This window comes from Ctenopharyngodon idella, chromosome 13 (genome assembly GCF_019924925.1).
Source record: "Ctenopharyngodon idella isolate HZGC_01 chromosome 13, HZGC01, whole genome shotgun sequence".
NCBI classification, from domain to species: domain Eukaryota; kingdom Metazoa; phylum Chordata; class Actinopteri; order Cypriniformes; family Xenocyprididae; genus Ctenopharyngodon; species Ctenopharyngodon idella.
In genome coordinates, this window is record NC_067232.1 from 6,256,242 (window position 1) to 6,276,184 (window position 19,943).

At 36.0% G+C, this 19,943-nt stretch overlaps 2 protein-coding genes across 2 annotated transcripts; one reads left to right on the plus strand and one right to left on the minus strand.

Moving 5' to 3' along the window:
- Positions 1 to 330: 330 nt before the first annotated feature.
- On the plus strand, positions 331 to 15,185 carry tm9sf3 (transmembrane 9 superfamily member 3). Its single transcript, XM_051916871.1, has 15 exons — positions 331 to 580; positions 4,105 to 4,300; positions 4,514 to 4,636; positions 7,530 to 7,690; positions 8,899 to 8,976; positions 9,080 to 9,211; positions 9,484 to 9,650; positions 9,846 to 9,940; positions 10,111 to 10,241; positions 11,152 to 11,291; positions 11,544 to 11,612; positions 11,719 to 11,865; positions 12,072 to 12,155; positions 13,214 to 13,290; positions 13,421 to 15,185. Exons 1-15 carry the CDS (start codon positions 488 to 490, stop codon positions 13,486 to 13,488), a joined length of 1,761 nt encoding a protein of 586 aa, XP_051772831.1. The 5' UTR covers positions 331 to 487; the 3' UTR covers positions 13,489 to 15,185.
- Positions 15,186 to 16,282: 1,097 nt separating this feature from the next.
- On the minus strand, positions 16,283 to 19,565 carry prdx3 (peroxiredoxin 3). Its single transcript, XM_051916872.1, has 7 exons — positions 19,404 to 19,565; positions 18,727 to 18,844; positions 18,479 to 18,620; positions 18,114 to 18,249; positions 17,739 to 17,842; positions 17,421 to 17,586; positions 16,283 to 16,524 (listed from the first exon to the last, which is right to left on the minus strand). Exons 1-7 carry the CDS (start codon positions 19,476 to 19,478, stop codon positions 16,474 to 16,476), a joined length of 792 nt encoding a protein of 263 aa, XP_051772832.1. The 5' UTR covers positions 19,479 to 19,565; the 3' UTR covers positions 16,283 to 16,473.
- Between the last annotated feature and the right edge of the window lie 378 nt (positions 19,566 to 19,943).

Sequence of the window (19,943 nt, forward strand, 5' to 3'; positions counted from 1 at the left end):
CTTATTTTGGAAGCCTGGTGACGATCACAAGGGTCTTTAATTAACCTACGTTTAATTAATTAGGCTAGCGCTTTTATAATTTTAAACTTACAACCGTAAGTTTACTAATTAGGCGTGAGCTTTGACTACATTATTTTAAGTTCCTATCAATGAACATTTCATCAGTGCGGTTTTACATCCTGCTATGCCTGCCTTTCCACCGCTTCTGTTTGCGCTCAGATGACGTGGCCATGGGTGGCGAAGCAGAGGGTTTTCTTCCTCAACGTTGACTCATCGCTCTCTCCAACGATAGGTCCAAGTTACTCATGTGACCTGTTCCCACCAATCAGCGGTGGAGGCGCTGATCACTCGCTGAACAGTTTTACGACAAACTCGTATGTGAGCATCTCAAGACAACTACTGTCATAGAACCAGGAAGAAGGAAGGTGGGATAGCCCCCAAAAAAGATACCATTTCAAATCAGTCGCAGAATTTTCCCTAGAAAATCATGGGGCTCTGCAGGTGGACGATTGAAGTGGTTGTCTTGATGACTGTTTTTAGTTCATTGCTACCAGTTCGAGCAGATGAACACGACCATAAGGTAAGATAAACTGCGGGCCGAGAAGCCCTCTGTGTTCGGTGTGTAACGTTATAGTCTCGAGAGACGTTAGATATTGAACTGGTTGCTCTGGCAAAAGTGCTTAACATTAAAGGACAGAAATGAATCCAAAACATTTGATACGGTGAAGGATTCATTGTCCCGTGTCTATGTTAGAAATGCTAAGCACATCAGAAGCTACGTGGCTAGCTTAGCATCAGCTATCCTATTACATTATGTTGTGCAAACAGCAGGGCTGTGCTCGAAATGCTCTGTTTCGACTCCTCGTATGATGCATAATCAATATAATGTTATTTTAGGCATAAGATGTGTTTCGTGTGTTGTGTACGTTTCTTTTGTGTATGTGTTAGGTTACTCTGAAGGGTCGGCTAACCGTCATTAGCTCAAATAAATATGTCCGTCTGTACACACACACATCCGGTTCGTCTAGGCTTTTATATGACTGATGCACTGTAAAACATTGTTCCATTTACAGTAAAAAGCAGATTTGGTTGCAAGAATGATACCGTGATGGAATGGCAGTCTTTTTTCGATGATATTTTGGTCACAGTATGTTCATCACCATTATTCTCTCCAGTAAGGTGTAATGTAACACACATAACACTAACATAACTCAGAAATATTTAATAACATCTAAATATTTTCGACCACAATTACATGGATTATCTTTTAAAATTAAAATTAGAATGGAGATTTTTATATAAGGCAGCTTACAATTAAAAAATGTATTGTAGCAATTTTACACTCTTTGTGTACAGAGTACAGTATTATAGTCCTAGTGATAACAATGTTTGCTTTGGATTTGAGATGACTTTAAGTCAGCATAGAATAAAAATTCACTGTATTTTCTAAATGCATCTTATTGTGAACAGGTCACCTGTGCATGTGCAATTAAAAAACAAAACAAAAAAACAATCTTAATATTTAATCAAAATGTGTTCTACAGATGCTTACAAAATTCATCAGCATTTCAAGCATTGGCATGTAAAAATTCTCACTATTGAATACAATATGAAAATCATCTGTGGTATGACACTTGATCAGTTTAGACAAGTTGATTTTGGGTGTTTACAGAGATGTAAATCTTCACTTTTATTGCAGCCGCTTTCACAACTTCCATAATATTACTGGAATAACTCAGCATAACACATCATCTGCGATGTTGAATTATAGCTCATAAAATAGTATAAGTTCTCGGATATTTTCCATCTTTTGTCTCGAGATGTGGGGATTTCTGGTGGATATTGTGCTTCTTTTTGTTCAAACTAATGCCAACGGGAATACCTCTGAGCATAGGAGACAGTGTTTAAGGTTTCATGGTAACCCATGCGGTTGTCTTCTTCCTCTTATTCTCATGTTCATTATCCATTGTCATGAGTGTTGCTGTATTACTCTATTATATTTGTTCTGTAGATTCAGATAGGATGGTGTAACACTACCTGATTTACTGGTTCACACCCTGACTTTGCTGCATTTCTTTAGCCTCTTAATTCAAAGAATTTAAGGAATTGTTCACCCCTTAAAGAAAAAGAAATTCTGCGTTCATACACTCATCCTCATGTCGTTCCAAATCTATATGAATTACTTTCTTCTGTGGAACATAAAGGAAGATATTTCGAGAAATGTCTGTTTTTTTTTTTTTTTTTTTTTTTGTATGTCTAATCATGTATTGTAATTTGCCTCAGAATAGGGTCAAAGATACAACAGGATATTAAAAAAAAAAAAAAAAAACATTGAGAGGCAACAATAACATTGCTTCCAAAGGTCTGTGTCATAGGTTCTGCATACTTTATTCTGTAAATGTATGTATATCAAGGAGCAGGCACATTTTAGGTAATTTTTTTTTTTGTGCTGTTGCTTCTAGTACATCATATTGGTCACTAAACAAAACTGTGTAGCATATTTTGTTGAATGTAGATTGAGTATACGTATAAATAACTTTTTGATGTTATGTACTTTTCGACACTGGAAACGTCTGGAAGTTAGAGCATGGTTCTGGGTAAATTGTGAATCACTATTGTTTTGTTTTAAATAGAGATCGCAATTGTCCCAAGATTCTGAAAAGACAACTAAACAAAATAATACAATTTACTAGAGGTTCTGACATAATCTTAAGTGCTGCAGTCTATTTAAAAACGTTTAATTGATTTGAATGAATTATTTAAAAAAAAATTGGTTTGAATGAATGATTCAGTGACTCACTCATAAAGACTTCACTTGTTTCATTACTGGATGAATCATTGTTTTTTTTAATGAATCTCTTGACTGAATGTTTAAATGACAAATACATTTTTTTTAAGTCACTTATCGCCACCTAGTGGTGTAACAATGTAATTGATATCTTTATTTGATATAATCTTTATTTATTTATTACTTTCAAAAGGTGATATGTTATATTTTGCTGTACCATAGACATCAGTGTTTATATTCGAACTATAAACTTGTATCTCAGTACTTCTGTGATTTTAATATGAATATATGTTACACAGAAATAATGATACTGTGTGGTTGAAAAGAAGCATTTTTTAGTTTTCTTGATTATCTTGCATTTTTTTTATTTGCTTGCGGGTTTGGCAGCATCATAATTTTGTCAGTCTCAATTATAAAATCACTTAAAGGTAGGGTAGGGCAATTCCCAAAAAGGCTAGCAATAGCAAGCTAGCTTTGAAAGCATGAGATCCCACCCTCCTTTCAGAGTGCTTTCCAAAGCCATACCTCCTTCAAAACACATGAACGAACACAGCAGAGTCTGCAAACTGTCACGAGACGAGAGACAGCGTTAAATTACCTCATGTCTAAAAGCACAAAACATTGCGATAATAATGAACGTAAACAACTTACAGAGCACTTACTTGTACCACCTGACTGCTGCAGATTCATTTTGGCATTGATAGTGTGGACACTGAAATGCATATATCCGAGTCTGAGGATGTAAACAGGTCTGGGTAGAGCGTCATGGGTTGCCATCTTGTAATTACGGTTACAACATGGAGTGAGCGCAGCATAAGCTTGTTGTTTCCTGAGACTTCCACAGAAGATAAATGTACATTTTTAATATTTAGACCACTTCTATTATTGATTTCCATCAGGATGTGAAGAGAGTTTCAACCAGTATAATAAAAAGTGTTTATAAAACAAATTGCCTACCCTACCTTTAACTTCCAGCTGACTTCATCTCACATTGAATGGAGTAATTTTTATGGGTGTGCTTGAGACACACACACACATACATACATACATACATCCTGAACACCACAGAGAGTGTGTGTCTGTGTGTATTCAGACTGTTGTTTTTCTTTAGTCAGTTTTAATTAAATAAATATGTTAGTTTGCACTATTTATACATTGTTTAGGTGCAAAATGCAAAAACTCCAGTAGTCTGAGCTTGGCTTTAGTTTTAAAAATCTCTTTTAATTGGTGACTTACTGGAGTTGAATTAACATCACAAAGAAGTAGATGCTGATATTTGAAACAGGTAGCTAATGACTGTTCTCTTTCTTCTGCAGTACACAGATAAAGAGGAGGTGGTTCTATGGATGAATACAGTGGGCCCTTATCACAACCGACAGGAGACCTATAAGTATTTCTCCCTACCATTCTGTGTGGGCACGAAGAAGACTATTAGTCATTATCATGAGACGTTAGGAGAGGCGCTACAGGGGGTTGAATTGGAGTTCAGCGGTCTGGATATCAAGTACACAGGTATGGTCTTGTGTTATTGTGGCTAGCATGTTAACTTCAAATAAAGTTTATCAAGGGCACAAGCTTTAAATAGTATTCCATGTAAATTACTACGAGTGTAATTTACATTATGTAAATTACATTCGTAGATCATTCAGTCACATGTTTGATAGAAAGTAAGATTATTGCTCTTGTGGTGATTGTAAGAATGCAATGTGTAATTGTCTTTTACAGAGGAGGTGATGCAGACGACATACTGTGACATTGAACTAGACAAACCTAAAAAAGATGCGTTTGTCTATGCCATCAAGAACCACTATTGGTACCAAATGTACATAGATGACCTTCCCATCTGGGGTGAGTAACCTGGAAGCCAGAGTGATTGGCAAGCACTGGTTTGTTCCAGCAAATACTTTTCTGCTTTTTGTGTGTGGTGTTATATAGTTAATCCAGTCATTTCAATAGTAATCTGGGTGAGGGTGAAAAAGTTCCCCATTCAGATTTCACTCAAGTTGGTCACTCAAATTTGCTGTGTTGTCCCAACATTGTGAATTGCTACTCTATTCACAATGGATCTTTTTTTGCTTCAAATGTTTGCTGAAATAATGCGAGCACACCTTAACAGTCCCTAGGTTTTAGATGGAGAATGTTTGCTGTGTTATTGCATTAATTATATACTATTGTATTATTTATATAATAATATTTTGAATTAGCTTTTATTTTTATATTTTCTCTTTTCAGTTTAATTTGTTTAATTTTTAGTCATTTTGTTGTGCTTGTGAGATTTTCTTATTCTTTTTTAAATTTCAATATAATCTTAATATAATCAGTTTTTCACCCAATATCTTTATAATAGTTTTAATTACAATAACACAATACCACTGTTCAGCTGAGACAGTTTATAAATGAGACAGCAATTGTGAAGGGTAAAGATATTTTTGAGATCCATCTGTTAGCACAAACAACAAAAACGACAAACAGTTTTCTGGTGTTCATTTTATTCATCAAAAAGACTAGATGGGGTATTTGTTTCGTGGGTGACCTTCACTAAAATGTGAATGAAATCCTGCTGCATTCATTCTGTTTAGGCACATCTTTTCTGTGCGGGTGTGCAGAGACAGGGTAACCAACTGTTCTCCAGGGTACAGTTAACTATGTATGTACATCCTGTTGATGATTAGAATGCATTGAAGACCAGTTTTTTTGAGGTCCTCTTGGGATTCATCTTTGCAAAGATACGAAAGTGGCAACGTCTGTACATCTTTATGTATCTGGTGGTCATTCTGGGACATCCTGTTCTGTGACAGTTTTTGATGAGAATGCATCTAGAAAGTATTGATTTGTCCATTATGCAACATTTGAGGCTGCTGAGAAGGTCATTAAGATGCTTGATGTCATGTTGCTCTGTGACAAGCCCTTTAAGGAGCATCATGACAAGCCCTTTAAGGAGCATCAAGATGACTGAAAGAAGTGGTTTCAAAATCTAGAGGAAAAAGACCTGGCATCTGGATGTTAGCCACTGTTCCACAAGTTAACAACTGCGTTAGTGTCTGCCCTGCTTCCCAGCTTGCACATCTCCAACCCTGCACTCAATGGGATGCAATGATTGCCCTCCCTCAGGGTGAGAGTGTCCATCTAGTCATCTCTTCCGCTCTGCTGGACAGTGTTGTTTGAGAGCTCTCGAATTCTGTTGTCTCTTGAGCCTATGGTCACAATGTGTATGAAACTGTTTATGATTGAGGCCCATAAAGCCATCGAGGTTGGCAAGACATTCAACTTTGATGTAGCTTTTCATGACCTAGATCATGGAGAACTCAAGAAGTATATCTGATATATTGATTTTGCAGATATTTGGAGAAATATTGCATTTGACTTAATATGCATTATAATAAGTTTGTCTCGATAGCTTAAATGTTTTTGTTGGTTATTTACTTGAAATGACAACATGAAATGTCATTTACTCTGTAATGTGAAGCATTTCACATAAAGCAATATTCAAGAAGACTTGTCCGTTAGGGTTTGGTTGGATTCATGGAGAACTCAATGGTTTCCTTCAAATTGCAATCCGTTTTAAGCTCTTGGTGATTTTGCGGGGTTGCTGGCAACCCCTTAACACAGCTCGCCCATCCACCATCAGGCTGCTGAGTGTCTCCTCCCAGTTAGTCAGGAAATGGTTATGTCAGCAGCATATGTCCAGAGCATGTCCACTCCCAAAAGAGACTTCAGCAGACGTTCAGAAAGATAAAGCCACCATACTTACAGGTGCTTCAGAATATGGCCTCTTTTCACATGGCATCGTGCACCCTACACATAATTCTTCACATCCAACAGCTTGTGTAAGAGCATCTCCACAGCATTTGGGGGACTCAAGTTAGCAGTCATCATTGTAGGGACGCTGGTACAAAAATGCCAGAGAGTTCTTTAAGATCCATTGTGAGCTGTCAAAATAGCTGTATATTTTCTGTAAGCTTCCCATTTAATGACTGTCTGCTTGCTACAAGATTTTCAAATGATTTTGTACATCAGATAATGCATGTTACTAAGCCATTACCTAATTCTCAAAAAAAAAAAAAAAAAAAAAAATGCTGTACCTGAAAGGGAAATCATTTATTGAAGCATTTTAAACGCACTCTTTCCCTCCAGGGGACATTTTAACAAACCATTATTATTCAACAGAACTAACGAAATTAAATGAATTGTAAAATCATGTGTTCTGAAAGAGCAGTAGGGTTATTAAGTGTTCTAATAGTTGCTCATAAATTATTTAACGAACTTAATAAATTAAGCTAATAGAAAAGATATTGGGCTTTAACTGCCATGTGAGTGAGCTGTATATTTTAGAGAATTATATCTGATATATTGATTTTGCAGATATTTGGAGAAATATTTAATTTGATCTAATATGCATTATAATAAGTTTGTCTCGATAGCTTAAATGTTTTTGTTGGTTATTTACTTGAAATGACAACATGAACTCTGTAATGTGAAGCATTTCACATGAAGCAATATTCAAGAAGACTTGTCCGTTAGGGTTTGGTTGGATTGTAAAATGTTAGACTGTGATATTAGTGGTTATTCATTCCAGTCATTTCAGACAGGCAGAGAAAATTATTACATTTTTGATGAAAGTATTTCATTATTTTATTTGGATTTAATGTATTATTTATTTAAACTGATAATATACAGTTAACATTATGTGAAGTTTTTGCCTTTATTCTAAGCTGAAGATTTTTTTGTGGAATTATTTAAGGTATTGTTGGTGAAGCTGATGAGAATGGAGAGGACTATTATCTCTGGACTTACAAAAAGCTGGAGATTGGATACAATGGGAATAGAATTGTGGATGTTAACCTGACCAGTGAGGGGAAGGTCAAGCTTGTGCCAAACACAAGAATTCCCATGTCATACTCGGTGAGTAAAACTTTCCTGAACCTCAGAAACCTGCTAATTAGTGCTGTCAATGGATTAAAATTGACATTTTTTCTGTGATTAATCGTGATTAATCGCAATTACAAACACTTGCGTTTTTAATATATTTTATAATGTAGTAATTTCACAGTTAATCTCCAAATTAAGGTAGAAACAACATAAAGACAGTGTATTTTAAATACTTGTTTATTGTCATCTTTTTTTGAATGAAGGCCAGTGACACGATACAGTTACAGTCTTGATTAAATTGATTTTTTTCCTCCAATTTTAAACATAAAGTATAGCCATTCAATATTATAGTGTAGCTGAAAGCTATAAATTTTTTAAAAAGTAGGCTTCAAAAAAAATATAGCTTCTCACATAAACCCATAATAAGTGTCATATTTACCTGTGGCCTTCCTACAGGTAAATAGCAGGTAGGAAATATACAGAAACTGAATAAAGTTATCATCTGTCTGCACTGCATAAGTTATAGCCTAAATTAAATATAGATTAATCCTTATTAAAGCGACAAAAGTTCTTTAATCAAGAGCAGTGAGTAATTTTCACTTTTACCTTTGTTCTTTCATTATCTTCAATGACAGACGGCATTAGTGGTTGCTGTCACTTTAAGAGCTGCCGCTGCTGCACATGACGCGGATCTCACACACGTCCCACTTTCTCACAGCTCTTTACTTTCGTTTTAACTCATTCAAGGCTGCTCTTATGAGGATATTTGACAGAACGGATATTTTTGGCAATATTGTGTGTTATTGTTCGTTCAAGCGCGAAAGAGAACTTGATACTGGCGCGCGTCTTTTTGTGCGTCAAGTGTGTAAGGGCATTAGCAGGCAGCGCGTTCTCTTTTTGGAGCGCTTGAATGTTTTAAAAGCATTTTCGTGAATAAGAGCGTGATCATATAATGTAACGCTATGCCAAAGGATGACAGAAAAAACGGATGCTGCGTTAATTGCGTTAAATATTTTAACACGTTAAACTGGAAAAAATTAATCGCATGCGTTAACTCGTTAACATTGACAGCACTACTGCTAATATTTACTAATGCTAGTTAAATTGTCATTTGAAATTCAACTTTGTGTGGAAAAGTAATACTAATGCTTATTGTGTGAAGAATGTCAGTGTTTCCGTTGGTGGTAGGCTCTTTCTTATGCATATTTATAATAATACAAACTTTCTGCCGATCCTCACAGGTGAAGTGGAAGAAATCTGATGTGAAATTTGAGGATAGATTTGACAAATATCTTGATCCGTCCTTCTTTCAACACCGGGTAAAAGCCACATATTATTTGCTAACTCCTTCCCAGCTAATTTAAAATGTGCTGAATGAGATTTAATTTATGGAATGTTTTTGTGTGGTTTTGCACCTGACAGATTCACTGGTTCTCAATATTCAACTCTTTCATGATGGTGATTTTCCTGGTGGGCCTTGTTTCAATGATCCTGATGAGGACATTAAGGAAAGACTATGCCAGATATAGCAAAGAAGAGGAAATGGATGACATGGTGATCACTTTTTTCACACAAAATTTTTGAAATACTTTATTAAATCAGCCTGATGAATCCCATCACCTTTTAATTTACACACTTGTTTTATCTTGTATCTGTTATGAATTAGTTTATTCATAACCTCACAATGACTGATGTTTGATAGCTCTGATAACATCTCCATAATTTTACTGCTGTGTTCCTCTCAGGGATGGCGTCTTCCTCTCTGCATTTTATCAAACTCAACGCACATTCTGTTTTTCTTTATCTTATTTATATCTCACTATCAGGATCGTGATCTTGGTGATGAATATGGATGGAAGCAGGTTCACGGTGATGTGTTCAGGCCGTCCAGCCACCCGCTGATATTCTCCTCCCTCATTGGCTCTGGCTGTCAAATCTTCTCTGTTTCTCTCATAGTCATCATTTTGGCCATGATTGAGGACTTGTATACAGAGTGAGTTTTATCTATGATTAACAGGGCAATGGTAAACTACTTGTATTGTTTAACTATTGTCTATATGGCTATAATAAAAATGACATTGTTGTATAATCGTGATATACATTTGGACATTTATTGAAAGGTGGGCTGTGAGGGATATTCACATTTTCTGAAGTGCTCATCAAAGGAATTTTATGTTTTCCCTTGTAGGAGAGGGTCCATGCTGAGTACAGCCATATTTGTTTATGCTGCCACATCCCCAGTCAATGGCTACTTTGGTGGAAGCCTTTATGCAAAACAAGGAGGTATGCAAACTAATATTTGTAACATCTGCGATAAGGAAAGCTCCAAATATCATTTTAAGCATCTAATTAAGATATAATAAATGTAAAGATTTAAGGTAGCCTATTGAAGGTGTTCTAGTTGTCTACAGACTTTTGTTGTTTCTTGCAACTATTGTACATCATTTGTGCAGGGAGGAGATGGATAAAGCAGATGTTCATAGGAGCTTTTCTGATTCCTGCCATGGTGTGTGGCACAGCATTCTTCATCAACTTCATTGCAATCTACTACCATGCCTCCAGAGCCATCCCATTCGGCACCATGGTGAGTTTGTCATCTGCCTTATACAGTGTGTAGTCGATTACATGCCTATCTCAGTCAAGATTTTCTCAGGCAGATTTTAAAACTGACATCAACTGCTGAGTAGGAAAGACAGTCACCTCATTTCACATTGTATATGTTATTTTAGACAATTAAATTTGGTTGTGAACATGCTAGCGTCATTTAGTTTCAAGTCCTCTTCATATTACACATGACATTTTTTGAAAGTGTTTTATACACCTGTTAGTCTTAAAGGGTTAGTTCACCCAAAAATGAAAATTGTCAGTTACTCACTTTCATATTGTTCCAAACCCATAAGACTTTTGTTCATCTTTGGAACACAAATTAAGAGAGATCTGTCCCTCCATTGAAAGTCTTTTCACTCAAAACATTCATAGAGATCAAAATAAACCCATATGAATTGAGTAGTTTAATCAAAGTCTTCTGAAGAGAGAAACATGCTGGTATGACATGCGAGAATGAACCTCATTGGTTCTCGCGTGTCAAGCACACATACTTGAGCTTCCGTTTAGTTTGCTAAGATCAGTGTTTATATGTGAATATCAGCCTAAATTAAATCTGTTCATCACATAAAGTTGATCGTGTCTCTTCAGAAGGCTTGGATTAAACCATTCATAAGTTTTTATTTGATGATCTCCTTATGAATGTTTTGAACCATGAGAATTTGGGGTGAGTAGAAGGACAATGGAAGGACAGAAATCTCTCAGATTTCATTAAAAATATCTTCATTTGTGTTCTGAAGATGAATGAAAGTCTTATGGGATTGGAACATGAGGATGAGTAATTGATTGCAGAATTTTCATTTTTGGGTTAACTAACCCTTTAAAGCATGAATTGCTTTGGTACAATACTTGTTGCATCTGTTGAATTGTCATGTATCTTATTTGATCAGGTTGCAGTGTGCTGCATCTGTTTTTTTGTAATTCTGCCTTTGAACCTGGTGGGAACAATCCTGGGCAGGAACCTCTCCGGTCAGCCCAACTTTCCTTGTAGGGTCAATGCTGTACCCAGACCCATCCCAGAAAAGAAATGGTAACCTCAATCAATCATGATTCACACATCACAGAGTGTCACACACATATCTTGATACTGTTCCATATTCCCCATAGTGTCGTCATGTTTCATACTTGTTTTCTGTGTTGTTCAAACATCATCAAATTGATTTGAATGTAAATACTTTGAAGGTTTTCTACATAAAGTAATTATCTTTAGATAAATTTATAGTTATAGACTTGTATAAATAAATTTGTCTTGTTATTATTCAATGTTTCTCTGAATTGGCAGGTTTATGGAGCCAGCGGTTATTGTGTGTCTAGGTGGTATCCTTCCATTTGGGTCAATATTCATCGAGATGTAAGTCTGCACACTTCTGGGTACATACAGTATTTATATGTATACGCACACCCATAACTATTATGAATATCTGTAAGATAAAAAAACATCTCACAATTTCTTTCAGGTACTTCATTTTCACATCTTTCTGGGCCTACAAGATTTACTATGTGTATGGATTTATGATGCTGGTACTGGTGATCCTGTGCATTGTTACAGTCTGTGTCACCATCGTCTGTACCTACTTCCTTCTCAATGCAGAAGATTACAGATGGTAAGGAGCATTACATGCAATACTGTCTTATAATTTTTTTAATTTGTTTCCACATCCATCCTCCCAAGTGTACTTGGGATCAGACCGCAGAGGCGTTTAAATTTGTAGGGACATAAATGCATCATAACCAGATGACTTCATGAGACTGAATGACAGTAATTGTTTTAAGATGTTATTTTCATTTTTTTTTTTTTTTTTTTTTTCAGGCAGTGGACAAGCTTTCTCTCTGCAGCCTCAACAGCAGTTTACGTTTACATGTACTCCTTCTACTACTATTTCTTCAAAACAAAGTGAGTTTTAGTTTCTTTTCCTTAAATGTCATTGTATGAATGCTCTATATATAAATGACTGTCATTTACTGCTGTGTCAGACTAGCAATGCTTGAACTTATTTGTAGTGTTGTCAAAAGTACTGACCACGATACCAGGTCTGAAATTTTAAAAAATATGATGCTTTGAGCACTGTTGATCGGATTCGTAATCACCTCTGATTGGCCTTTGTGTTCACGCGCTCATCAAATATGTCTGTGATTGGCTACAATGATCAACGCACGGGAGTGTTTGAAAGCACACGGAAGTGTTTGAATTTGAAAGCAGTAGCATTTGAAAGCAGGTGTCTATCTGGGGACCGGCCCGCTGATAGACGCCTGCTTTTAAACGCTCCCATGTTTATCTGTGTAACAGGTGGAAAGTCCAGGGGTCAGAAAGTAAAAGTCCTGCCATATTTTTACTCCACCCACTTAAGTAAACTAAAGCAACTAAAGCAAACCCTGATCTCTATGATGGTGTCTTAAAAATTGTGATTTTCTCCTTCAGTGATTCTGCTTGTTAACATCAGGTGTCTTCAATAATGGTCAATCATCACTCAATTAATCACTTAATTATCTCATTAACTGTAACACTGCTTCAGTGGGTGGAGTAAAAATATGGCAGGACTTTTACTTTCTGACCCCTGGACTTTCCACCTCTGCTGTGTAAGCGCTCAATGAAGAGCGTCAAAGATGTCTATTTACAACAAGTTTTTGAAGCGCTGATCATTGTAGCCAATCGCAGACATATCTGATGAGCACATGAACACGAAGGCCAGTCAGAGGTGTTTACGAATTTAAAATTTCAGTACCGACTTGGTATCGCGGCCAGTACTTTTGACAACACTACTTATTTGTTTTCTGTACATATACATACTCTATTTTCCATGCTTGACATTAATAGCATTATATAGGTTGCAGCATGTTTTCAGATTATAAAACTTATAGACTTATTTTCCAGAAAATATGGTAATTGTCTGTGTGTAGATTTAAGTCTGTGGATCTGATACCAAGGATTAGCATGTGCAAATTTTTCCCCAGGATGTATGGCTTATTTCAGACGTCATTCTATTTTGGCTACATGGCTGTGTTTAGTACTGCTCTGGGAATCATGTGTGGTGAGTACAAGAAAACAAAATCACTTCTCTAGTACTGTGATTCTCCTCTTAAATCATAAATTTTGCTATATGGCAAAGGGGAGCGACATTCTTGTTATGCTAACATAATGCATCCTCTCTTTGTTTTTAGGAGCGGTAGGTTACATGGGAACAAGTGCCTTTGTGAGGAAGATCTACACAAATGTGAAAATCGACTAGAAACTCTGCAGCAATGCTGCGGATCAGCCGACACTTCCTCCCGATCGACGCGGGCACAAAGTCTCCATTTATTTTGCAAGAAGAGATTGTGGTATCTTGTACAAAATCTAGTTTTCCATTTTCTCAATGAATTAAAAGTTGCGGCATGATGCGTACACAAGGGTAAAATGAGAGGTGTAATAAACAGGACTTTTTATTGTAATTTTTTTTTAATTTTATCTGCTTTGTTTTTCCCTCCAGAGGCAATGCAGGCAGTAAATGCAGATAAAAAAAGGGGAAAGAAAGTACACATAACAACGTTGCTCCTATTTCTTATAACTCTATCCCACCCCCAAAAACCATTGAACAGGTCTTTATTGATGGAATAGTCTAGCTCTCTTCAGTGAAGAGGCCAAAGTGTATTGAGAGCCTTTGTTCTATTATATGTGAATATCAGAGAGTGGGGTTAATGTCCATCCTCTTGCTTGTCTGTTTTGTATTAGTCGTACAATGCCATCATTGTAGTGTTGTTTTACATGCTTACGAATCGCACCAAATTCATAAAGTGGTTTGAAATTCCAAAATACAGAAATTTAATTTAGTTTTTTTTCTTTCATAAATAGATAAACCAATATTTGAAGCAGCCAGGTTTTAGCTCTACCTTTTGAAGGGCATCTGTTGTCCTGTAGCTCAGATCCACAGACCTGAGCAACAGAGCTTGGCACATCAGATACAGTTCGCTATCCACAAGCAGATTCTAGTGAGACTGATGATCTGAAATGATGGTTTGGTGGCAGATTGTTTTAATGGGATGTGTGATGTGATATTTCTTTTTTTCCAGTTCAGTCTTATGTTGATGTTGGGGTTTGAATGAAGTCTGCTCGTAAAGATAATATATGGAGGGGGGTGGCCATGTATATAACCTTAATAATGAAAACTGTAGATGTAGATCCCAAATGTATTTTGGTTGTACAGATTTATTAAAGGGTGTCTTTTCTTTCTTTTTATGAACAGTCAGATTAAGGTTTTTTTGTTACTTTTTTTTTGACGATTGGGGTGGGCTTGGTGGCACCGTTACATCTTGCCTGATATTGCATGAATTTTTCACCAAATCAAATGACCAGATTCTATTTGTTTGTTTTTGTTTATCATTATTACACACTAGGTGACCCTCATCACTACCCTTCATTTGCGTCTTGTAGAACGGTCTCAAAAATAAGTGCTTCATTGACTTTGTGCTGCTCATAGAGGAGATAGTCATCAGCTTTTTTTATTATTTTTTTTATTTAAAGAGTTGAAAGGCTATTCATTGTCTTGGACAGCTGACTCACATGCTTATTTTTGTATCCATGATCTGAACCAAAATTGTGATTGTCAGACACAATTTAGGCGCACATGCTAAATCTCTGCAGACATACTGTACAAAGTGAAGTTATTGTACACTTTACTAGATGTTTTCATGGTTACTAAGTGCAGACACACTTAGAGCTGTTGTTCTTATTTTTCTTGTTCAATTGTGTAAATACAGTATGTAACTAAAAAAAAAAAAGTTTGAGAAGTGGCAAAGCCTTTTTCTAAAACCCATTCCTCCCAGTTTAAAAAATTGATTTCTGGTTCTTCATGTCATGTTCCATGTGAAGTCTAAAGAGACATTTTAAACACAATATTAACTTGCTGTAAAAAGGAGAAAAAAAAAATAAACATTGTTTTTGAGGTTATGTAGGCATGGTTTATATATGAAGGAAAAGTTGTCATAATTAAAATTTTCTCCCCAGGGACAGCTGCGTACTTGATGGGAACTTCAAGAATTACACACAATCAGTATGTAATTGATTGCACTTTTCAGTAGAATAAACAAATGGTGTGACGGCAGCTTCATCTGTTTTCAACATATTAAGTGTGTTTGTCAAAATAACTTGGACAAGAATCAGCCAAACTCTAGTTACTGATATCAAAGTTTTGCTTTATCATCATTGTACAGTACCTTTTACTGTCCTTGAATAATAATGTGAAGCAAGATTTCTCAACCTTTAGTAACAAATGCATATTTTTAAACTGTTGAGCTTACAAACGAGAATTATTTGTTATAACAAAAAATATTACCTGCAGTACTTAGGATTTTAATATCTCCTATTCCACCATATCCTGGGATCATTGTTTTGCAAAGATTCTTAAAGGTACATTATGTAACTTTTTTTGTTCTAAATCAACTATTTAAATAATGAGTCAATACATAAATTCTTCCAAAACGTGTTTTTGTTTTACCCTGATTTTATATTTTAGACCTGATGGGATGGTTTTCATGGGAAATTGCGTACAGACGTCACTTGCCCATACGTGTTTTTTCATGTCTGTAAATGGAGAAAAGTTGCTCTGGCTACTTTGTCATGTGTATGGTATGGCAGTAGCATAAGTTAGTTGTCCCAACAAGAGAAATAAAGGTTAACATGGAGCATGCTAAATCTCGAACCTCCAGGAAATCACCCATTAAAAAAAAGAAGTCTGTACAGTCACGCAGAGCGAAAGCACAACCAAACTGTTCTTCCGCAAAATGCATGCGGATTTGTTTTTAAACCGCTGGAGAGCAAAAAGTTACATAGTGTACCTTTAAGGCATAATATTCATTGAAAGTTAGCATGAAATCAAAATTTACCCTATTTATTTTCTTAATGCATGTTACTGGTTTTATTGTGAACTTCATCCATGCATATATTTTTATACAATTACACAATATTTATTCAAAGAGTCACAAATTATTTGCTTATGTCAGAGAGTGAAGCACTTCGGATAGAAAGCATGTACTATGGCAAAGAGACAAATTTAACAGTGCAGTTTTTATTTGAACAGCTTAAATACATAAATCAAAACAGATTCCACTCCCTATTAACTGCTAACATACTGATACATTAAGTCTATAAATGGTGGATTTTGGATATGGATTATGGACTTGTTTCAGTTAAATGCCAAGATCTGCAGGATCTGTCAGTACCAATAGTTTTAGGGTTTTCAGTTGACCTTCTCAAAGTATTCCTTTGAGCCATCTGGAGTCGGCTTAATCTAAAACAAATACATAAATGCAGAGTCAAAACAACAGCAACAACCCCACAAACCTTACATTTTACACCATTATCTATGGCCATGACAGACTTAAGTAGTTCATAGCTGGCCAAATACTACCCAGTCACAATAACTTAAAGGACAAGTTCACTGATTTTCAACAAGCTTTGTATTACAGTGTCCATAGTATATGTAAATGAACTATGCATACTTTTTCCTTCATGTTACGCACCCAGATCTGTCATAAATCTATAATGATAAATAATCAGGGAGATGCAGGTAACATGAAGAAAGAGTTCATTTACGTATACTACGGACATTATAACAGCGAACTTATCCTTTAACACATTTACAAAAAGGTTTGATTTACGGATTAAAGGTAGGGTAGGCAATGTTTTTTTGTTATACTGGTTGAAACTCTTCACATCCTGAGCAATTAATAATAGAAGTGGTCTAAATATTTAAAAAAAAAAAAAAATCTATCATCTCTCTCACAATGCTTTGCAGACTCTGCTCTGGCTGTGCGCGTTCATGTGTTTTGGAGTAGGCGTGGCTACGAGGGAGGGTGGGATCTTATGCTTTCAAAGCTAGCTTGCTATTGCTGGCCTTTCTGAAATTGCCTATCCTACCTTTAAATCTAGCTGGTTTTAGGAGTTTAAGTACTTCAAAATGAATAGAGTTTATTTACATATACTACCAACATTGTAACAATACAACCCCCCCCTCTCCTCGTAAACTTGTCCTTTAACTGCTTTAAAACGGTGTACACATTGACAAAAAAAAAGGTTGGATTTACTCATCCAGTAACTCATTTACTCATAGTAGTCTTATGCACCGACCACATATTATACAATCATATCGTACAATGACATACCAGTAAAACAGAAAAAGCTTACCGTGGGTGATTTTGGGGTCCAGCTGGCAGGACAGACTTCACCATGGGTTTCCACAAACTGGAAGGCCTTGACCAGACGGAGGGTTTCCTCAACAGAGCGTCCAACCGGCAGGTCATTTACACTCATGTGTCGGATCACTCCATTAGGATCAATAATGAAAAGACCCCTATAACGTGAAACATCATTTAGTAATGGATAATTTGCTATAAAGCTCTCCAGCTTAGCAAAGCATGAAAACAAGCATACAGATACAGGAAATAAAATGTTTGAGAATGTCTAAAATAAAATAAGCCAAGTCCATTGATTAAATTACAGTACCTTAGAGCAATTCCAGGACCCTCCAGCAGGACCCCATAGTCTCTGGACACTTGCTTTGTGAGATCAGCCAACAGGGGAATGTGGATTTTCCCTAATCCTCCACTCTAGACAAACCAGACTTTAGTTGGCAAGATTAACATTTAGCATGATTTAGGCATTTCTGATTCTAGTTTCCCAATCCCTTGATCCTATTTAGAGAATGTATAAACCGTAATGTGTACAATGTCAATCGTTGCACTGTTTGGACAGCATGTATACTGTGTGTGTTTCATTTCAGCCAACTAATAAGGCCTCATAAACACTGTAAAGTGACAAGTGTATTTAGTGTGTACAGTGTGCAGTGTGTACACAGCCTTTGTGAAGTTAAGTATGAACCTTTCTTGGGGTGTTGGTCCAGGCCAGGTGGGTAAAGTGAGAGTCCACAGACACACCAACTACTTGACAGTTTACATCACGAAACTCATTGGCTTTGTCACTGAAGGCGATGATCTCTGTGGGGCAAACAAAAGTGCTGCCAAGTGGGCAGAAATAAAGAAGCATTTATTAATTTAATCAATAATTCTATAGCAATGTATAAATATAATTACAATTGAGATATAAATTTTAAAAAATATTACAATGGAAGTTGTATTCTTAAGAATGCTCTATCTATACTGAGACAATCTTATGCAAGAGTGAATGCTGTATTACTAAAAAATGTAATTTTATTTCAAAATTATTAGATTACCAGATTAACTTACAAATCTAGTGGGTAAAAGAAAAGGACCAGGTATTTGCCCTTGAAATCTTCTAGGCTGATCTCCTTGAACTCTCCATTGAGAACAGCAGTGCCTTTGAAATGTGGGGCCTGTTGAGTGACTGCTGCAGCCCATCTAGCAGTGCCTGATATTTACAAACATGCATGATGGATTAGAAAAAAATAGTAATATATTTAATTAAAGGCACAAAAAAAAAAAAAAAAAAACCTCATTACTCTTTTAAGACTTACTGACTGAGAAGCAAGCTTTTTGTGCAGCAATGCAGGCAAGGGATTGTGGGGCCCTGATCACAGATGGTCCATTGTGAGGGACCAAGACCTTCAGTCCATTAACTGCAGCTCTTCTTGCCTGTTGTGAAAAGGAGGGACATACATGAAAGAGCCGTTACACAAGTTGGTTATCACTTTTCAACAGATAGCACCATGCCCTAATATTGACCAATGCCCATTCATATTCCTAACATTGTGCGCATTGTAAAAAAATATGTCAAACTATACAGGTCCACTGAATAATGGCACATTCCACGAATACTGTACATTTGGGTGCTTTTTAAAGCTAGACACATATTTGCAGCGAGATTATGTAAAAGTATATCATACTTTTATCTAACATAAACTTGCTACTTTTCATGTTAGGTTGAAAATACATCAAATTTTTAATTAGTTATTAATAACAAAAAGGTCTGCACAATATATACATAACAATTGCACTGGTGATTCTGACAGGTATTTCACAGTGAACATTGCATAAGCTGGATAAAGGTTAAATACCGTGAAACGTATCTGCTAACCAAACGACGACTAACAGAATCTAACCAAATTGCACCTAGATGCAATTCATCACTCATTCCTCGTAATAATCTTTCGCAGCAGAAATTTGATTTATCGCTACTGCAAATGAAACTTACAGAAGTCCCGAGAAGTCTCCCGATGGTGGCTGCCATCTTGCCAATGTGCTCAGTGCGCAAAAACTCCTTGAGCATCAAAGCTGCGCACTAATTTTGCATTTGTTGCGCAGCACACGCACACCCCTAAGCAGTTGCTTAAAATAATTGCTTAATAATACAAATAAATAATAGATAAATTGGTGCCCACAAGAATCAAGGTTTGAAAATTATATTAACACTGTAAAGCCTGACATATAAAATAATAGTCAGAAAATTTTATAGGCTATAAGGTTTGCATGTGTATTTATGTCCTACTTCATGTTTTTTTTATACATCAGGATATTTAAATGCTTAATTTTTATGATCAAAGCTCTGCTTTAATTGTGGGGGGCAAAATATATAATGCAATGCTGATTGAGAGCTATAAATGGAAGGTCTACGTTAAACGATTCTCGAAAGCATGTTGTATTAAACAAATTTTATTAACGCGATTTTTATAGGCATGTATAAAAATGATGTATGGATTGGATAATCAAGTAAATCTAAGTTGCTCTAGTAAAT

Coding starts and splice junctions, on each gene's coding strand:
- tm9sf3 (XM_051916871.1), top strand. CDS start 488: ATGGGGCTCTGCAGGTGGACGATTGAAGTGGTTGTCTTGATGACTGTT. Junction 4,637..7,529: donor AGATGACCTTCCCATCTGGG/GTGAGTAACCTG, acceptor GAATTATTTAAG/GTATTGTTGGTGAAGCTGAT. Junction 9,212..9,483: donor AAGAGGAAATGGATGACATG/GTGATCACTTTT, acceptor TCTCACTATCAG/GATCGTGATCTTGGTGATGA.
- prdx3 (XM_051916872.1), bottom strand. CDS start 19,478: ATGCTCAAGGAGTTTTTGCGCACTGAGCACATTGGCAAGATGGCAGCC. Junction 18,621..18,726: donor AAAAGCTTGCTTCTCAGTCA/GTAAGTCTTAAA, acceptor TGTAAATATCAG/GCACTGCTAGATGGGCTGCA. Junction 18,250..18,478: donor TTCTTTTACCCACTAGATTT/GTAAGTTAATCT, acceptor CCCACTTGGCAG/CACTTTTGTTTGCCCCACAG.